The sequence below is a fragment of the Uloborus diversus genome, chromosome 7 (genome assembly GCF_026930045.1).
Source record: "Uloborus diversus isolate 005 chromosome 7, Udiv.v.3.1, whole genome shotgun sequence".
NCBI classification, from domain to species: domain Eukaryota; kingdom Metazoa; phylum Arthropoda; class Arachnida; order Araneae; family Uloboridae; genus Uloborus; species Uloborus diversus.
Window position 1 is genome coordinate 50,279,061 of NC_072737.1, and position 19,417 is coordinate 50,298,477.

At 34.3% G+C, this 19,417-nt stretch overlaps 1 protein-coding gene across 2 annotated transcripts in view; it reads right to left on the minus strand.

The window, feature by feature from the left end:
* LOC129225855 (homeobox protein unc-4 homolog) overlaps positions 1-19,141 on the minus strand; it is a 204,595-nt gene extending 185,454 nt beyond the window's left edge. For both annotated transcript variants that reach the window (XM_054860377.1, XM_054860376.1), the window contains exon 1: positions 18,668-19,141. In XM_054860377.1, the coding sequence (XP_054716352.1) occupies positions 18,668-19,037 (370 nt within the window). In that variant the 5' untranslated portion in view covers positions 19,038-19,141. The remainder of the gene's footprint in view (positions 1-18,667) is intronic.
* Positions 19,142-19,417: the final 276 nt, after the last annotated feature.

Here is a 19,417-nt window from a genome sequence, read left to right on the forward strand (position 1 = left end):
ATCTAGGAGCCATACAATGTTGCTACTTTTGCTGCTATTATTATATTCTGTAGCTGCTTATGAATTCAGAGACATATGCCACAAAATCATTACATACTTATGTACCGAAAACCGAAGCGAATACGCAGTAGTTTTTCATGATCATCTTTAATAATCCAAATAAGAAAGAAACCAGCATGATGTTATTAAATGTCCATTAAAAGCCAGATTAATTGAAATCAAATGATTCTGTTTATCTAAAACAAGGTAATCGCAGAAAGGAAATGGAACAAAAAAACTACATGGAACGTTCAAGTATTAATGAATAATGATGTCACTATTTTGAGGATCAGTCGTAACAAATCCGATGAGTGAATCGGTCTAACAATAGTCGAAGTAAAAGTTGCTTTTTTTTTAGACTGATGTACAAAGTTCTTTGAAAATATCGTTTGCCATTTCTTTTTAAAAAAAGTTCGTTCTTTGGTCTATGTTTTAAAATTTTCCACAATTGTCTAGGAAACAATGGGAATATCGGGGAGGGGGGGGTTTACATTAAAAAATGCATAATTCAAAATATGTAACTATTTCCTAAGATCGTTAGCAAAAAAGAAAAAGTCAGAAATAAATATTTTTCTTAGAAACTCATTCCATATCAAATCGATCCAAAAAAATCGGATTTTCAAACTGACCCCTTCCTTTTTTTTTTTTTTTTTTTTCATCGATCACGAATTGCTTACTGTTCTCACTTGACCAAAGTTGATGTTGCTCCGATTTTTCAGATTGTCATGACGACGAGAGCAAGCTAATTCGTTGCTTTAATGCTTACTAAGACATTAAGAGGACAAATTTTTGTCGCTATGGTTATAAATTGCTGGCGTTCCTTCAAGGCTTAACTTCAGCAGATTTTACTTTTAAAAAGAGGGTGGTATAAAATTACGGTTTTTCAGGAAAAACATCAATTTAGATGAACTTAAAAAGCAAAAACTTCATCTAAATACAGAATTTCCTGATTACTAATTCCTATCATTCGTTTTTTATGGATATGCATCGCATTTCCTATTCTAGAAAATCTTCAGTCATAATATGACGGGTGCAAATTTCTTATCCATTTCCTTTCCATTCCATCTGTAGAAACAAGAAACTCAAATAGTAGAGTCTTATCGCAATTCGTGATTGCGATAACATAATTTTTATTCAAGGCTCCAAAATTCAAATGATTGCTCGGTAATTAAAAATAGAAAGCGGTTATTATAACTTTGTCAGCAGAGTGTAACATTGGGTCTACTCTAGTTTCCTTTTGAAGTCAAATACACCAAAAAATATGAACTGGTGCAAATTTACCCCCATGATTCAAAGTTACTCCCCTAATTCAAAGTTACCCTACTTATCGATCCTTTTTTCTTGCTTTTTAAAAAGTATCCAGAAATTATTAAATTGTTCCAAATTTCTTAGGATTTTCCAATCTTTGAAATATTTGTGAAGTTCTTAAAAATTTTCCCATACTATTTTGAATTTTCCGTTGATTGCTATTTTCCGTGGGTTATTAATTATTTTTATCTTCGTCACTAGAAATTTCCTTCAGGCACAGTTTCGTCCTTTGTCAGAAAAGCTTTTTTTTTTACTGAATACAGTGAAACCTGTGTAAGTTGACCACACGCGGTGCACTACTTAGTGGTTAACTTAAACAGGTGGTCAACTTACAAAGGTTGATTTATATGATAAGGTCTAATTCCGTGCCTGAAAAAAGCGGTCAACTAAGACAGGTGGTCAACTTACAAGGGTGGTCAACTTTACAGGTTTTACTGTACAGTGAAACCTGTGTAAGTTGACCACTCGCGGTGCACTACTTTAGTGGTCAACTTAAACAGGTGGTCAACTTACAAAGGTTGATTTATATGATAAGGTCTAATTCCGTGCCTGAAAAAAGCGGTCAACTTAGACAGGTGGTCAACTTACAAGGGTGGTCAACTTCACAGGTTTTACAGTATTTTCTTTAGTCGCTAAAATACTTTCTTTTTATTCAGTAAATATTTTCCCTTTAAAACGAGAAATTTCCGTCTGGGGACAAAAAAATTTCCTCATTTCTAAGGACTGCTTCATTATCTAGCAGAACTTCTCCATTTGTCACTGTGATTTCTTTTATAGTTTACGTGAAATTTTTCTTGCAAAACTCGTTTACACTGACAAAAAAGCTGGTTCATTGGAAGTAACTTTCTAACAGCGATAAGAAAATTCCCTACACAGGGTGAAACGAGCTGATGTGTGCATCACATGATTTCCTTTTTTAAACAACCAATTTAAAGTAATTAAATAATAACTGCAACTTTAATGTGATCCAATAGTTAACTCTCTAAATATCACCAACAATGGTCAAATTAAAACCAGATTTTTTTTTTTTTAATGTCAAATTTGTCGCCAAGTTGGCGACAAAACTTGGGGACCAAAAAACTGGTGATGTATCGCCAAGTATCCGCTAAATTACAACACCACTTGAGTTTGTATCGAAATTAACAATGATTTCCCCCAAAAAGGTGCAAAAGACCCCATTTGAAACACCCGAATGCAACCAAAAGGGGAGGTACACAACTAAAACCCACTAGGAGTCTACGTACCACATTTCAACTTTCTAGGACATACCGTTTTTGAGTTATGCGACAGACATACGCACATACGTACATACAGACGTCACGAGAAAACTCGTTGTAATTAACTCGGGAAACGTCAAAATGGATATTTCGGGCGTCTATACGTTCTGAGGTACATATGTGGTCGGGTCGAAAAAAAAAAAAACTCAACATTCATTTGGGGGTGAGCAAAATGGAAATTAAGGCCGATTTTTGAGTGAAATTTTTTTTGCGAATACAATATTCTTTTTTTGTAAAAGGAAGTCAAAATGAATCATTGCAGACAGGCTTAGTCCTTAACCAGGTAGAAAATGGGTTATAGTCCACCTTACGATTGCTGGCTTAGGTTGGTGGTTCAAACCCACCCGGGAGAGATATGTTTTTCAATATTTAAAAAACGGGGGAGGTGGGGGATGGCCCACAGAAGCTATAACTTTATTGAATAATGTAAGCTTATAATGCTAAAGTTGATAGATTTTACTCAATAAACTGAAATGTAATTCAATTTGTTGTTTCAATATAGTTTAACATTGTAAGTTTATAATCTTTACTAATAATAAAGCTAGAAGTCTCTCTGTTTTGATCTCTGTGACACGCATATCGCCTAGACCATTCGGCCGATTTTTATGAAATTTGGCACAAAAATAGTTTGTAGCATGGGGATTTGCACCTCGAAGCGATTTTTCGAAAATTCGATTTTGTTCTTTTTCTATGATTTTATTTTTACCACCATTGGTTGAATTAATTCCTCTGCACCGAGCGAATTACCATAACATGAACGAATAAACTACCATAACATAGACGAGCAAATTAACATAGCATATTGGCGAGAAAATCATCATCCATTATTTGTAAATATACCAGCAAACCAAATGATCTTTTAATTTTCTACTACGTGCAAAGCCGTGTGGGTACCGCGCGCTAGTATACAATAAAAGCATTACTTGTAACGGCTAGTCCCGCGGTTGTCCTTTCTTTTCTGCTTTTGCGCTGTTTTTACCGTCTGGTATCATTGCAATAAGCAAATGTCAATTTGTAAAATCACATCTGAACATAAAAAAGGTTACGTCATCAGATTATACACCAAATGTTTCGTTTGTGAATGTCTGGAAGTACCCATGAAAAGAAAAGCTATATACATAAAATTGTCTCAACTTTCCATAATAGTTCTCTATCGCTCCACAAAAAAATGAACTTCGAAAACTTGAATGTAACCTGCGATGCGTAAGATTAAAACAAAAATAAAGTAATGGTTTTTTAAAAAAATTTTAGCCTCCTACTTAAGAATAAAAATTACTGGACTGGAGATCATTAATTCTGATTAAAACCATGACTCGGTTACTCAAACAGGCGAAAGTTACTGAGGAAAATACTTCCATGAAAGTAATTTCAAGTATGCCACTAATTAAGATCCAAACTAGCGCCAGTCTCAGGACAAAATGGGTCTTAATCTACTCAGAATTTTCGCAAGCAGCCAAGCGGAGAACATAAAAAGTTTCCAATTTAATAGAAGAATGCTTTGATTTTATGCTTCGGTTAGGAGCCTCTTTGTATCCGTTCTGGTTGCCAATCATTGGGGCTTAAGTGAAAAATATTGATGTTCAGCTACGTGATTCAATTTTGCATTGAATTGCAAATTCAGTTTTCAACTTTCAACGGTTCGTAAATTTCAGAGTAAAACCAGGATTAAATAAACGCAACGAAGTAGATATTAATAGTTGAAGAGATATATTTGTTTGCATATGTTTTGAGTTGAAAAGTATGTGCGTGGGCCTTATACCTTTTCAATAATGAAAATCAAAACTTTGTGTAAAAATATTGCTTCGGGTATAGGAGCCTCATTGTATCCGTTCTGGTTGCCAATCATTGGGGCTTAAGTGAAAAATATTGATGTTCAGCTGCGTGATTCAATTTTGCATCAAATATTGAATTGCAAATTCAGTTTAACTTTCAACGGTTTGTAAATTTCAGGGTAAAACCAGGATTAAACAAACGCAGCGAAGTAGGTATTAATAGTTGAAGAGATAACTTTGTTTGCATTTTTATGTTGCAGGTTGGAAATTATATGCTTGGATTTTGTTCCTTGTCAATCATAAATATTAAAAGTTTGTGAAAAAATATTGTGACTCTCTTGGTATCAGTAAGTGAAAAATATTGATGTTCAGCTGCGTGATTCAATTTTGTATTAAATATTGAATTGCAAATTCAGTTTTCAACGGTTCGTAAATTTCAGGGGAAAACCAGGATTAAACAAACGCAGCGAAGTAGATATTAACAGTTGAAGAGATAAATTAGTTTGTATTTTTTGTGTGGGCCTTGTTCCTTGTCAATCATTAAAATTAAAAGTTTGTGTAAAAATAATGCTTCGGGTAAGAGCCTCTTTGTATCCGTTCTGCTTGCTAATCATTGGGGCTTAAGTGAAAAATATTCATGTTCAGCTACGTGATTCAATTTTGCATTAAATATTGAATTGCAAATTCAATTTCTAATGTTTCGAGTTGAAAATCATATGCGTGGGCCTTGTTCCTTGCCAATCAGAAAAATCAAAAGTGTGTAGTACCAGTTCTGCTTGCCTACATGATTCAAATGTGCATTAAATATTGAACTACAAGTTCGGTTTTTACCCCAACACACCAAGGAAGGGGCTTATAAGTTTGACGTGTCTGTGTATCTGTGTGTGGTACTCTAGCGCCTAAACGGAAGGACCGATTTTGAAAATGTTTCTCTTGTTCGAAAGCTTGATCGAGTGTTCTTAGCTAGGTTACATCTTCGGATGACATTAATTAAGGAAGATATTAATTAAAAAAACTCTAAAAGGTTTTTCGCGATTTTTGCAGTGAAAACACACTTAAAAATTTAGTACCAAAAATTTAAAAATTTAGAACCAAAATAAAGATTATTTTTTTCTACGTCTGATAGAATATGTTTGAAACTTCCATGCTATATAAAATTCGAATTATAGCGTTTTTTAAAAGCAGATTTGAAATACGGCTAAGCTTTTATTTACGTGATTGGTAACCGAATTCATTGTTAGTCGACAAGGGGAAAAAAATGCAATGATTTTAACAGGATTTTAAAATTTCCCTCTTGATTCTACATTTACGACTCAGTCGATTTTTTTTTTAATTTTTAATTTTAGTTTACTTGTTAACTTTTAATGGTTCGTAAATTTCTGGGTAGAACCAAAATTTAAAAAACGCAGCGAAAGATATATGTTTGCATTGTTATGCTTCGAATAGGAAATCTTGTGCATGGATCTTGATTGGCAATCATGGAAGTCATAAGTTGGGCAAAATTATTGCTTAGAAAATACTTTGCATCAGTTCTGCTCGCCAATCATTGAGGCTTAGTTGAAAAATATTGATATTCAGCTACGTGATTAAATCCTGCATTTAATATTGAATTGAAAATTCGGTTTTTACTTTCAATGGTTCCGTACATTTCTGAACAAAACTAGGTGTGAATGAATATTGCTAAGTAGATACAGTATAGAACTTCCCTTAAGGGACACCTCCGAATAAGCGACACCTTTATTTAAGGGACATTTTTTTCTGGTCCCAGTCCCTTTCAATAGGGACTTCCATGTATTTGCCTCAAAATAAGGGACACTCTATTTGAGGGACAGTCATAGACAGAGAGAAATGTGTACAAGTGCATAAGAAAGAGTGAATTTACTTGGAATTCAACTTTCACTTTTCCTTTAAAAATTAATTGAGGAGAGTTGATCAATCAATGGTTCCGTACATTTCTGAACAAAACCAGGTGTGAACGAATATTGCTAAGTATAGATACAGTATAGAACCTCCCTTAAGGGACACCTCCGAATAAGCAACACCTCTATTTAAGGGACATTTTTTCTGGTCCCAGTCCCTTTCAATAGGGACTTCCATATATTTACCTCAAAATAAGGGACACTCTATTTAAGGGACAGTCATAGAGAGAAAAAAATATGTACAAGTGCATAAGAAAGAGTGAATTTACTGGAATTCGAGTTTCACTTTTCCTTTAAAAATTGAGGAGAGTTGAACATTTACATATGTTGAGGAAACAAGTATTATACATTGTAAAAATCTTGCTGAAAGTTACATGCATGATTTGCCCACCCAGATATTTATTTAAGTAGGCTCAGGGTCAAAGGAGAGGGTTTAGAAACTGACTAACTTTTTATATAAAAACTGAAATGTGAACACTAATTGTAATTCACAATGTCTTGCCTTGAAAATTACATGACATGAAGAAAATTCATGCAATGAATTACTTCAAAATAATTTCTTTATGGGACAAAACTTTGGGCTTAACTCAATTATAATTAATAAAATAATAAAAAATTTAAAAAATCATTAGGTGTGAATTTGATTTAGTTGTGTGTGAAAAATGAAAAGTATTTAATCTTAGGTGTTAATAGTGTTTGTAAGTTCGTAACAAAATTATACTGAGATAACAAATTGCATACATAAACTAAAATACCTCCGAAGAAGGGACACCTCCATTTAAGGGACAAAATGTCTGATACCATTAGTGTCCCTTATTGAGAGGTTCTACTGTATTAATAGTAGAGGAGATATTTTTGTTTGCATTTTTATGTTTCGAATTTATCATAAGCATGGATCTTACTTGCAAATTCAATAAATGAAAAGTATGAGTAGATAATATTTGCCTCCCACAAAAAGAATCAAACCAAGGGCGCCCATATAGGGGGCAAGGGGGGGCTCGAGCCCCACCTCCCCTTTGAAATTAGACCTTTTTTGTTTTTAGTAATTTTTTCTTTGCAAAAATGTAAAAACTTTTATTCTCCAGCCATTAATGAATAAGTTATTAAAAATGAAATATTTTAAAGACTCTAATCTGTCCTGAAATCGGTTTCCATGGAGAAAATACCCTCCTAATCCACGAGGAAAATATCTGAGCCCCCCCCCCCCCCCCACTTACAATTTTGGATATGGGCGCCCTTGAATCAAACTGTTACTAATTTTGAAACCAAGTTGAAATGTCAAAAAAGGACGAACTTCTGGAATCAAAATACGTACGATGAAATAAATTGCGCATTTCAATGAAAGATTTTTGGTCCCCCAAGAGGTGATTAGCAAACAATTAAGGATTATCCGGTATACCATTATACCAGGGGCATAGCGAAGGACATGACGCCCCCCCCCCCCCAAGAGCCCTTGGTTTTGCGCCACAAAGGCAATCCTATTGTGGTAGTATCCCATGCTATGTGGTCATCATGGAATGGCAATTCATGGTTATGGTGCCATTCTAAAAGTAGGGGACGGTGCGGAGAAAAGTGTGGTAAGTATATAGTGGCGTCGCGAAGAGGGAATAGGTTGTCCTTTAATTCCCCACCCCCACCCAACGTGAATCACTTAAACTACATATCATATAATGACTAATACATAGAAAAATGTGTTTACAAGTAACCCAAAAGGAAAATTTTCTCTCTACTCTTCATGTAAGATCTGGTTCAGCAAACCAAGAGAAAATCCTGACTTGTTTTGACGCCCCTCCCCCTCCCCTCGCTTAAACTACCGGAGAAAATTTTAGCTGCGCAAGGGAGCATGGAAACGTATTTTCAAAATTAGAACTACTAATTTCCCCAGGAAAGTCTCCCTTTGATCAGTAATTAGTAAGATTTTGAATAATTTTGTAACACTGCAGCTACTCATGTTGTGCAGGTGCATTTTTTTCCCCTCCTCTGAATTGTAAAAAGTGGTGAATGCACTTACTGAAAATATGAATGTACCGCGAGTATTAACCAACTGAATCGGAATAAATGTGTGGAAAATCCTAAGAGCTAAGCAAAAATTCTAGTGGGCGTTAGTTTTCAAAAGACAGATATGCCCACGATGGGGAGTCAAGGAGCCAGAGTGCAGCACTGAAATTTTTAGGGGTTCTTTGGTGTCGTAATCTTATTCTTTTTAGGGGGGGGGAGACTCGTTCTCGGAGGTTGTTCCGAAACAGATAATGGAAAATCCTGAATGGAGCGAAAAATTAAAGTCTTAGAAAAAAAACTCTTATGAACAATTACAATATCGCCTACTAAGGTTTAATTTTGCGACAGAAAAAAAAAAAGAGAGAAAACAAAGAATGTTTTTGGAAATGTTTGTCTGTTTGTGTGTATGTATGTAGCTACGTGAACGAGTTTTCGGCTATAACTAGCTTTATCGAAGAAAACGAAGACAAATTCGATTTTTCATACGAGTCAAATTGAAATTTTCTTTAAAAAATTACTGAGTATCTAAAAGAAGCATGTTATCGACCTCTTAAAAACTCGGTGCCTCGAGTTTCAAAAAAGGGATATGGATGAAACCATATAAAGGGAAACTTTTTTGCAAACATTGGTCTGTGAATTTAATACACCTTTAGAAAATAAATAAAATATTGCTTTCTTTTATTATTGTTCAAAGACTGATTAGATCAAAGCACAAAACCATGTTTTGGAAGAGTCAAAGATAAATTTACTGAAAATGAAGTATTTTATTCAAATATAAATTCATCGAGTAAAACGGCTTTAGAAATAGTGGTTTGTGCAGTTGGAAGTTAAAAGATTTTGTAAATGAAGACGAGGATCCCCTTCTAATTGTCGTTGCTACTAACTGACCGACCAAAAACTTGATTTCAAATTACGAATTTAAATCCCTCGAAAACTAGATGTAAGCAGCTCTTTCCCTCAATATGGTAAAAGGGCAATCTTTGTCGAACTTAAAAAATGTGTTGTAGTCCTTTCCTTACAAGTCGGCAGTTTACATTTTTACGTTGACTCGCCTAATACAGTGAGTTTTATCGATGACGATACTAAAAACTTAAACTTGAATTCATTGAGAACCTCCACCTTCCTAAAACCAAGCTTATGTTTTCTACCCTTTTAAAAGTTAAATTTCTTTATTCTGGCAAGGCTCTTTAGATCGCCAAGTGAACTGTCCCATTCCCAGTGAGTCCCTTACACATTTCTGCAAAAACCAAATTCACGACCAACTTACGGCCATAAACAAAGCCAACTCGAACGGCAAACCTTGGGCCGAAATTCAAGAGATGTGGAGTACTTACTGTAATAAACCTTGAGCGGAAGCTGTGGCCCTTTTTAGGCTCTCTACAGGCCATGATTGCCTGGCTGAGCACCTCCACAAGATAGGTATCTTAATATCTAGTACCTGTCTAATTTGCGGTTCTGGCAACCCAACTGATTAAAAACAAAATTTACTCGGAAAGCTTTATTGGTCTGCGCGATCAGACATGGACTCCCTGAAATGACTTTCTCTTTATTTCTCCTACAATTGTGAAATTCTGTAATTTACAGATTTCTTTTTTATTTTAAATTGTTACTTTTGTTGTATGTTCGATTGTTTATTGTGCTTATTTTTCCTGTTCTTGGCTACCTTTTAAACGGATTAATACCTTTCTGAATAAAGCCATATGTAACAACATTTCTTCATTCTGCTTTATATTAACTAAATTATATTCACCTTTCCTTGTAGGAGAGAAAATTCGGTAATATTTCTCTCTTAGAAAAAAAGCTTCTGCTTTGTTTCTATTCTAGAAACTAAATGAATCCTCCCAAATGAAAATCCATTTCTACATATAGTCCATTCTCAAAATCCATGTTTACGCTACTTTGAGTACTGTCATGACGGGAATAGTGTTAGAAATTTGTTAATCATTCAACCTCTTAGAAAAAAAGTTGTATGTCATTTTAGGAATTAAATTTCTTCATTGCGCCAAACCCTACGCAAGCTAAATGATCGTAAACCTCCCAATAAGAGATAAAACTAGTATTATCTTTTAAAACTCTCTTGCAAAGAAAACTTCGGTATCGTAAAAGTTCGGGTTTTTTTTTTTTTTTTAGTTACATACTTATACTTACAATATTAGCAAATTATTGCATCTTGTAGGTCAAAATAATTTTCAAAACTGACAAAACTAAACGTGGATATCTTTTTATTTTAAGAATGAAAATTAATTTTTAAAATACATCTAAATTTTGCGAGTGCAATTTTTAATGTACCAATTACCTTAAAATTATTCGTACAAGAGTTGCTATTAATAACCTGAGAATTTAATGTGATCATTATTCAAGAAAAAGCAAGTTTTAATGTAAGTCAGTTTCAAGGAAATTTTTTTATTACCTATTTCGGAGAATAGAATATCCTTATATCCAGCTAATGAAGTATATTTATATATTAAAACTTTTATGCAAGCCAACAAGGACTTGATTTTCCTGCGCGCTTAAACTCCAGTAATTCTTTTCAAATAACTTTTTTTTTTTTTGCATAATAAAATTAATTCAGATAAATTTCAGTCTATTTACCTTATGAATGTAAATTATGAAGGACATGGGATTTCTGAACTTTATTATAACTAAGCTCTGAATCCACAGCTTCTCTATCTCGCTTCGCAACATTAATACGTCTCTCTTTTACACATTTTCCACACTTACGCGTCCTTTCATTTCAGTCCCATTCATTTGCAGCAAGGGCGTCCATATAGGGGGGCAAGGGGGGCTCAAGCCTCCCCTTAGAAATTAGAACTTCCTTGCTTTCAGTACTTTTTTTCTTTGCAAAAATGTAAAAACATTTCGTCTCCAGCCATTAATGAATATTTTTTTAAAAATGTCAAATTTTAATAACTCTAATCTGCACTGATATCGGTTTCTATGGGGAAAATATCTGAGCCCCTACCTTAAAATTTTGCTTATGGGCGCCCTTGATTTGTAGCCATTTTAACCATTACTATGTTTCGTTTGTTCTATTGAAGTTCCATTTATACGTTGTTTTGCCTTCGTTTTCAGATTCCTACATTTTCTGTAACCACTTTTCTTTATGTACGCCCCTCCTCATTATGCAGGAGTCAGTAAAAAGTTAATTTCAGAAGATTTATTAGATTGGTTTCACTAATAAACATTTAACAATGGGGTTGTTTCCTTCAGTCAAAAGTACTACTGTTAGTCACTGAAATTGATAGAATAAGTTAAAAAAAATAACATGGACCCAGAAAATATTTTCATTTTCCCAACATTTATTTTTTAATTTTTTTAAATGTCCGATTTTGAAAACTAGGCGTGGTCTTTATGACGTCACAAATGATGCAATTTGGCGCATCTTTCTTCCACGTAATATGATAACCAAGGAGCGAATTAAATATTGCGCTCTACGCTTGCTATCAACCATATTGTTGTCAATTCACGTGAGTAAAGATGCGAATTAAATATTTTGAGCTGTGAATGGCAACACTAAATAGCATTTCATCATTTGTGATGTCACGCGACAGAAGCGTAAACATTGAAAGCGCGCCGATTTAAGTAAATTTTTTAAAGTATTAAACTGAAACAAATTATTTAAAAAATGGTCAGATCCTATGTTTTTAAGCATGCTCTTTCAAAAAAAAATACATTTAAAATTTTGGAAACGACCCCATTTATACTCTTTTTTTCTTGTCTTTCGGTGTCGATGTTTTTCTCAACTGCTGCTATGTCTCTTTTTTTCCAACAGCTAAAATGTTTTAGAGAGTTACAGCACTCTCATTCAAAAAAAGAAAAAGAAGTTTTAAATAGTTTTACTTTGACAGCAGGATTACCGAAAATAAAGTTGGTGAAACTTTTGGGCCAAAACCATCATCTGTGCTAAAACCCACCATCTGTGACAATTGAGAACAAACTTTTTTTTTTATTATTATTATTGGACAAGATTAGCGGCTAGCGAGAAATTCACTTCAACTTTTGCAATTGTTTCTTTTTCGTTTTTCATTCTTTTTTTTTTTTATTATTCTTAAGCACTTTAAAATCACATCTTTATCATAAATGTTTATTAGTTGAAAAGAATTGTGAAAATCAAAATAGATTTAAATTTTAAGTTGATGTCTTTTCAGTCATTTTACACTAGTTCCTTGAAAGGTGTTTAAGCAGTATTTTACGGTAGTAGCCTAACACTTATAGACGATATAGCTTCTTATAATCGCAGCTTCAAGAACTTAATTATTGTCAAGCTTTTCGTTTATTTCTGTTCTCATAGAAATTACAGCATCCTTGTAATAGAAACAACTATTTCTTACAAAAGTGACAGCTACCAATCGAAGCAATAACTTGTGAAAACAATAGTTTTTTTCCTTAATTATTTTATATTATTTCTATATTTTTTAAAACATAAACGAAAAAATGTCCAGTAATTTTTTTTTAATCTAATAAAATGTATTTACATATACAAAATGCCTAATTTATATATTAATAGTTTCTTATATAAGTTACGTTTCGTGAAGAAGTTTGATCTATATCACTATTAGGGTTCGCCGATATATATCACGATATATATCACATATTTACTTTGAAAATATCATGATATTTTGATATTTTCGATATTTATTTTTTCAACTACCGTTTTTTCAATATAAAAATTATTAATTTTAGTAATTTTGTTTATTTTTTATTAAAAATAATCAAAAGTTATGTACTGTATTTTTATGATGTATTAATCCATGATTAATGTCACAAAGTAATGTAATATTCTTTTTTATTTTATGTTCATAAATATATTAGCAATGTAACAATTATAATTCCTGTTAAAAGTGCTTAATTAAATATTAAACATCGGTCAGAAAAAAAAAAGAAAATGTCTTTTGATTGTGAACCGACTAATGCATATTTTTTATTTCTGAATCATACAACTGTGTAAAGAAGAAAAATGAGTAAAACAGCTAATGGTAAATTAACTTCATTAAAAATTGATAAAAATGTAAAATGAAATATTAGATATAAGTAATGAAAGAAACCTTAATTTTCAGTCCACATATTGTAATAATAACAAAGAAAATAAAGAGTGATTTGAGGATGTGTATCTACTATTTTGAGGGCTTTAGTTTGTGCTTATTGAAAATATCGGATATATATCAAAATATCCGATATATATGAAAATATCATGATATTTTCTAACCCTGCAATCATTATACAATTCATCAGCAACAGAACACGTACACTAATGAATATAACGGCGAAATGTTGTAAACCTGTAAAGGAAAAACTTAATACACATCAGTCGTTTTTAACAGTCGCCATTAAACAGATGAAGTTAATGATGTAAAACGATATTCAGAGTGTTCAAAATGCAGGTCTCTTAGGGAAAATATTGGGGCCATGCGTAAACACAGTTCTTGCAAACGATTTAGTAATTAAACCTTATTCAAGTCGACGTGTAAGTGGTTTGATTTCGTAACATATTTTGCTTGAAACTAAGTTATAAGTTTCTAATAAATTTCATTTATCGCATATAACAACTTATTGTGAATTTATTACATCAGTTAGTTGAACATTTTATTGGTAATGACTGGACTGAAATTTGGTTGTCAAACATTTAGTACACTTCAGAAAAGGAATTAACTTTAATATGCTCATAAAAAAAATCCCATGTTTTACAACAAAAGTTGCTGGCACCACAGTTGCTATTATTGAGCTAATTAATTTTACAAGGTACTGTTCGTAAAAACAGAGATTCCAAACTGCGAGTCCACTGCTATAAACTTCACAAGGTGCTTAGTTCCACAAACTGATGTTTTGCCTCCGTCACTAGTGAATTTTATTGCCTTTCAATCAAAGATAACGCCATCAATATTTCGTCCTCTTAGAGCAACAGTAAGACATCTAATCCCAGAAATAACAGTAAGATATCCTACAGTTGTTCTGAGGCGAAGATTTTCTGCGTGCTGTCCGATTTCACAGTACGAAGACCTTTTAAATAAGTTTACAGCTTTGTCGACCGAAAAAATACAGCAAAAGTTGTTGTATAAATTACAGCATTTTTTAGTGTAATTTTAAATTTGAGTAGATTCATATTTAAATACATAAAGTACATTATTCTATTTCAAATTAAAATCAGAAAGAAGGTAACACAATCATGGACGCCCATATGCAAAATTTTAAGGGGGAAAAGGGCTCAGATATTTTCCCCATAGAAACCGATTTCAGTACAGACTTAAAAGATGTTGAAGAAGTTTGACATTTTTAATAAATTATTCATTAATGGCTGGCGAAGAAATGTTTTTACATTTTTGCAAAGAAAAGAGTACTGAAAGCAAGGAAGTTCTAATTTCTAGGGGGGGGGGGGACTTGAGCCCCCACTTTGAAACCATTACTTTTGAAAAGTAACAAGGCTCTTTCAAATTGTTCAACAACAACCCTTTGATTTAATGATAAGCCTGATATTAGTTAAATTCAGAGTTTGATGGAAAATAGCGGATGGTGTTTTCAAAAAGAATCACTACGGTAATATTCTTAGTTTATTTCACAGGTAAATAACGTTACGATAAAAAAAAAACTTCAGTTATAAATGGAAATTGAAAACAAAATCACTATAAGGATAATTGAGAGAGGCTATTTGATGTGTAGATAAGAACAGAAAACAGTCAGTTAAACAACATCTTTTAAATAAGAAGTATAAAATGTAGTGAATGTTCAAAAACTATCCAAGTGTGATTTCTCAGATTGTGTCTTAATATGATTTTTATAGCCATTTTAGAAGTGTTTTTGAACTATTATTCCTCTTGAAGTTATGGGATAGCTCTTTTTTTTAAATTACATTTGGAAAACTGATTTTTACTACAATGTACAGTAGCTCTGAACATTATTATTTTGAATACTTAAAACGTTTTCAGCATTAATATATTAATAGTTTAAACGTACTAGAAAATTATACTAAGTTACTTATCTGCATGCGTCACCTCAAATACCTTGAACTTCTTGGACTCCTATATTTAAGTGACAAAATACCCAGTCTCCTTAGTGTCCCTTTTGAGAGATTTTACTGAAATTGACGGCATGTAGGGTTGTCTGAGTAATAAATGAACACTTAAGCAAGAAATCATTTTTAGAAAGTCATAATACCGTTGAAATCTGTAGAATTAGGTATATGACATTAAAGATATTTTTATTAGTAGTATTTGTAATTATTTTTAAAAATAAGACGTTTTATGGTCAGGTTTTCGGGGTGTTTGAAAGAAAAGTGGTCCAGCAACCAACAGTTAAATAAGCTTGTTGAACCCTGTGAGGCACAGAACATTAAATTACTGAACTGTACGTTAGGTCAAATTTGTTGAAGTCACTGAACAAAAGTAGTCAATGTGTGTAGGTGTGAACTAGACTCAGATGAAGCCACTATGACCCAAAGGGTTAACCAGTGGACAAACACAAAATTTTTCTAGTAGAACCTATCCTTTCGGAATATTGTATTGAAGCAAGTTGTTGTTGCAAATTCATCTAAGTTTCAAACCATTATTATGAAATAAAAAAAAAACTATTCAAGAATTTATTTCTAATTGTTATGCAGCACATCTAATTTGTTCTGCAACTGGATTAATTGCTTTTGATTTTTATTTGTTCACGAATTATCCAACACTGATTTATTTAGTGCATCTGCGTCTTAAAATTTATCTTCAACAACTGTGAACAATGTTTTTGCTTCAGTCTTTCTTTACACTCATTCAATTAATTTCCCTAATATTAGAGATCTAACAAGCATGAAACCTTTTTATAAAATAATAGAAATCTAATCTAACAAACATGAAAATGTCAATACCGATAGAAATCTAATCTATACTCAACATGAAAATTTCGATACTGTTTGACATCTAATCTATAACAAGCACCAAAATTTTGATACTGAGAGAAATCTAATCTTATAACAAGTAATCAGTAACAAGTATGGAATTTTCGATATTAATATAAATCTAATCTAAGAAGCATGATAATGTCGATACTGGTAGAAATCTAATCAATAACCAGCATGAAAATTTTGATAGTGATAGAAATCTAATCTCATAACAAGCATCTATAACAAGTATATAATTTTTGATTTTAATATAAATGTAAATTAACAAGCATGAAATTTTACCCGACTATGGATTAATTTTGAAAAATCTTGTAGCATGAGCAAAATATGAAGTTTTAATGCCTTTTAATGAGACATTTCTTCAATGTCAGAAAATCAAAGGTTGAAGGCGTACAGTTTCAGAAGCTGCTTTATTAGGAGCTAATATTTTCCTTAGTACAACATAGAACACGTTTTTCATTCTGAATTAACTTTAATCTTTAATTTAACACTTAATGTCGAACAATGCTACATGTACAAATAGTTTTTACTGAACTCCTCTGAGGTCCTTATGCAAACTAAGATTTACACCCAAAAGTAATTGAACACTGTTAAAACTGCAGGATGCGTATGGTCGGTTGATAAGATTAGGTTTTTTTTTTTTTTTTTTTTTTTGGCGCAAGAGCCTTAGTAGACTATACTGCGCCAAATGATTGGATGCATATGGCACCATTTTGGATGAAACACTTGTAGCACCAACGGCTCCCTTCAGGATACCATTTTGGTTCCCTATGGCACCCTTAAAAATGCTCTTTTTGGCCATGAGCAGGATAGTGTATACAAATTTTGGGGCCCATCAAACGACATTCCTTCATATTGTTTACCCCAACGTTCCTTCATACATTTCATATCTCATTTTAAAAATCTCGGGCCCCATTGAGGATCTGGCCTGGGCCAATAGGGTCCCTTCTCCCCTCTCCCCTGTGTAAGCCCCTGGCCATGAGCTACCTTAGGGAGCTGAAATGGCAGCAGTTTTACACTGAAAAATGTCCCATGAAACCTGCAATGTTATCAGCGTATGTTTTCCCTGTACACGTAATTAGAGTTACTTGCTATTAGAGTGACAAAACGCTGATGTTTCTAATTATTGATAAATATTTCCGTCAGTTTTTGTTATGGCTTCCTCCTTTCATAACCAAAACATTCAACTAGGACATGCAGCATTGCATTTTTCATTTAAAATTGCTCTGGTGTAAAACTTACATTGAATAAGTATTCGAAAGAGACAGATACACGCGAGCACAATCTCTATAAAAGTGCTCCAGAAAGACATCCATAGGTCAATGTCGTATTCCAAGTTTGTGTCAAACTGATGACCTTAATTCCTCAAATTTCTGGAAGTGTCCAAAATTAGAGGTTTTCGAATAGTTTGACCCGAAAACGTCACTCTTTGATGCCAAATGCCTCTAAATTTTTAGATTGGTACTCTTTCCACAAATATTTCAAGAGTTTCAGCAAAGGGAGGAGGAATTTTGGAGTTTAATAAGTAAACCCAAGCTCACCCCCCCCCCTTCCTCCTAGAAAATTCTGGTTGCGTCAGTAAAAGATAATATTTATCAAGTGATTGTCTAGCTATTCCAATTTTAAACACGCCTTTAAGATTTAAAGTGTCCATGCATATAGTGCAGAGAACATTCATATACATTTTGCAACCGATTTTTTTTGAATCGAAGCATACTTTTTAATATATTTTGTTAGAAACTATTATGGGTATACTTCTTGGTTTGTTGTGTCCCCAAATGAGTTTCCAAAAAAGTTTCTAGTTTCCTGAAATTGATCTAAGAATTGGTGACATGCTCAAAATTGATGTTTAGAATTTCACTTGCCCTGCGACAAATTTGGGGCTGTCCGTCAATCCGTATCCTTTGCGGACTCGATGCTATTGAGACATGGGTCCACAAATAGAAGAAACTTCTAAGAAACTTCTTACGCGTGTTTCGGGGTCACAAGGAACCCCTTTTTCAATGTGAAAGAAGTAAGCTTATGGATGCAAAGGCATCCGACAACACGTATCAAACTTCATGCACATGCTTCAGTGGCGCAGCGAAGGGGGGAGGGTGAACCCCCCCCCCCCAGAAGCATTGGTTTTAACATAAATGCAAATTCAAATACAGTATATTATGCATAAGAAAGGGCTGTTTTGCTCAACAAACCCTTTTCAGAAGGTACTTTTGATTTTTTTTTAACCCTCCAGAAGGTAATTTTGATGAGAAAAACCCTCTAGAAGCTATTTTTGATCAAAAAAAACCCTCAGAAGTTTTTTTTACCAAAAAAAACCCTCCAGAACATTTTTTTGATGAGAAAAAACCTCCCAGGAAGTAATTTTGATGAAAAACACCCCTCCAGAAGGCAATTTTAATCAAAAAAACCCTCCAGAAGGTATTTCTGGCTGCGCTAGTGACATGCTTTTTCAAGCAAAATAGTGCTCTAAAACGGACATACCTTTTTTCCCGTGCCCGTGCGACCCCGGATCGCCGGGCCCACCGTTTCCACCGCCAGATCCGGCCGGTCCGCCGAGCCCGTTGGCCGTGAGTCCGGCCGGCGTCATGCCGAGGATGCCGTCGATGGAATAGGGCAGGCCGCCGGCCATGGCGGCCGCCGCCGCCTGTCCATAGTCGAACGCGGCCGCCGCCGCGTGGTGGTGGTGCGCCGCTGCCGCCGCCGCAGCGTGGTGCGCCGCCGCCAAGGGCACGCTGTAGGGAGCGATCGGCGATCCAAAGTGCATATACGGCGAGGGTAAGAAACGGCCGAGACGGGCCAGCACGTGGCTGTGCGTGTGTCCGAACGCGGGTTCCAAAAGTCGGGTGTCCATGATTCTAGACGATCAAAACACTCCCGGAACAATGGCACTCTTCAGCATCTCACGGAATTTTTTCAAGTTTCGAGTATCGAGCTACTCCGTTTGTTTTGACAAGCCACCCGCCACAACAAAAAGCCCGGACGACTTCCACACGGCACGTCTTCAAGACAAGCCATCCATGTTATAAGCCACGAGTTCATAAAACCAGCGGCCGCATCAGCGGCTTTTCGATCGGACGATCACCACCTCCCCCTCCCTGACGTCACACGAAAACGGTAGGCGTGTCTTCTTTTCACTCCGCCTCTTGTTTCCTCGACGAATCCCGAGTAACACAGGCGTGGCGAAGATGAAAAGATTGATGGATTGAATGGTAGAATGTAGCCGTTGACAGG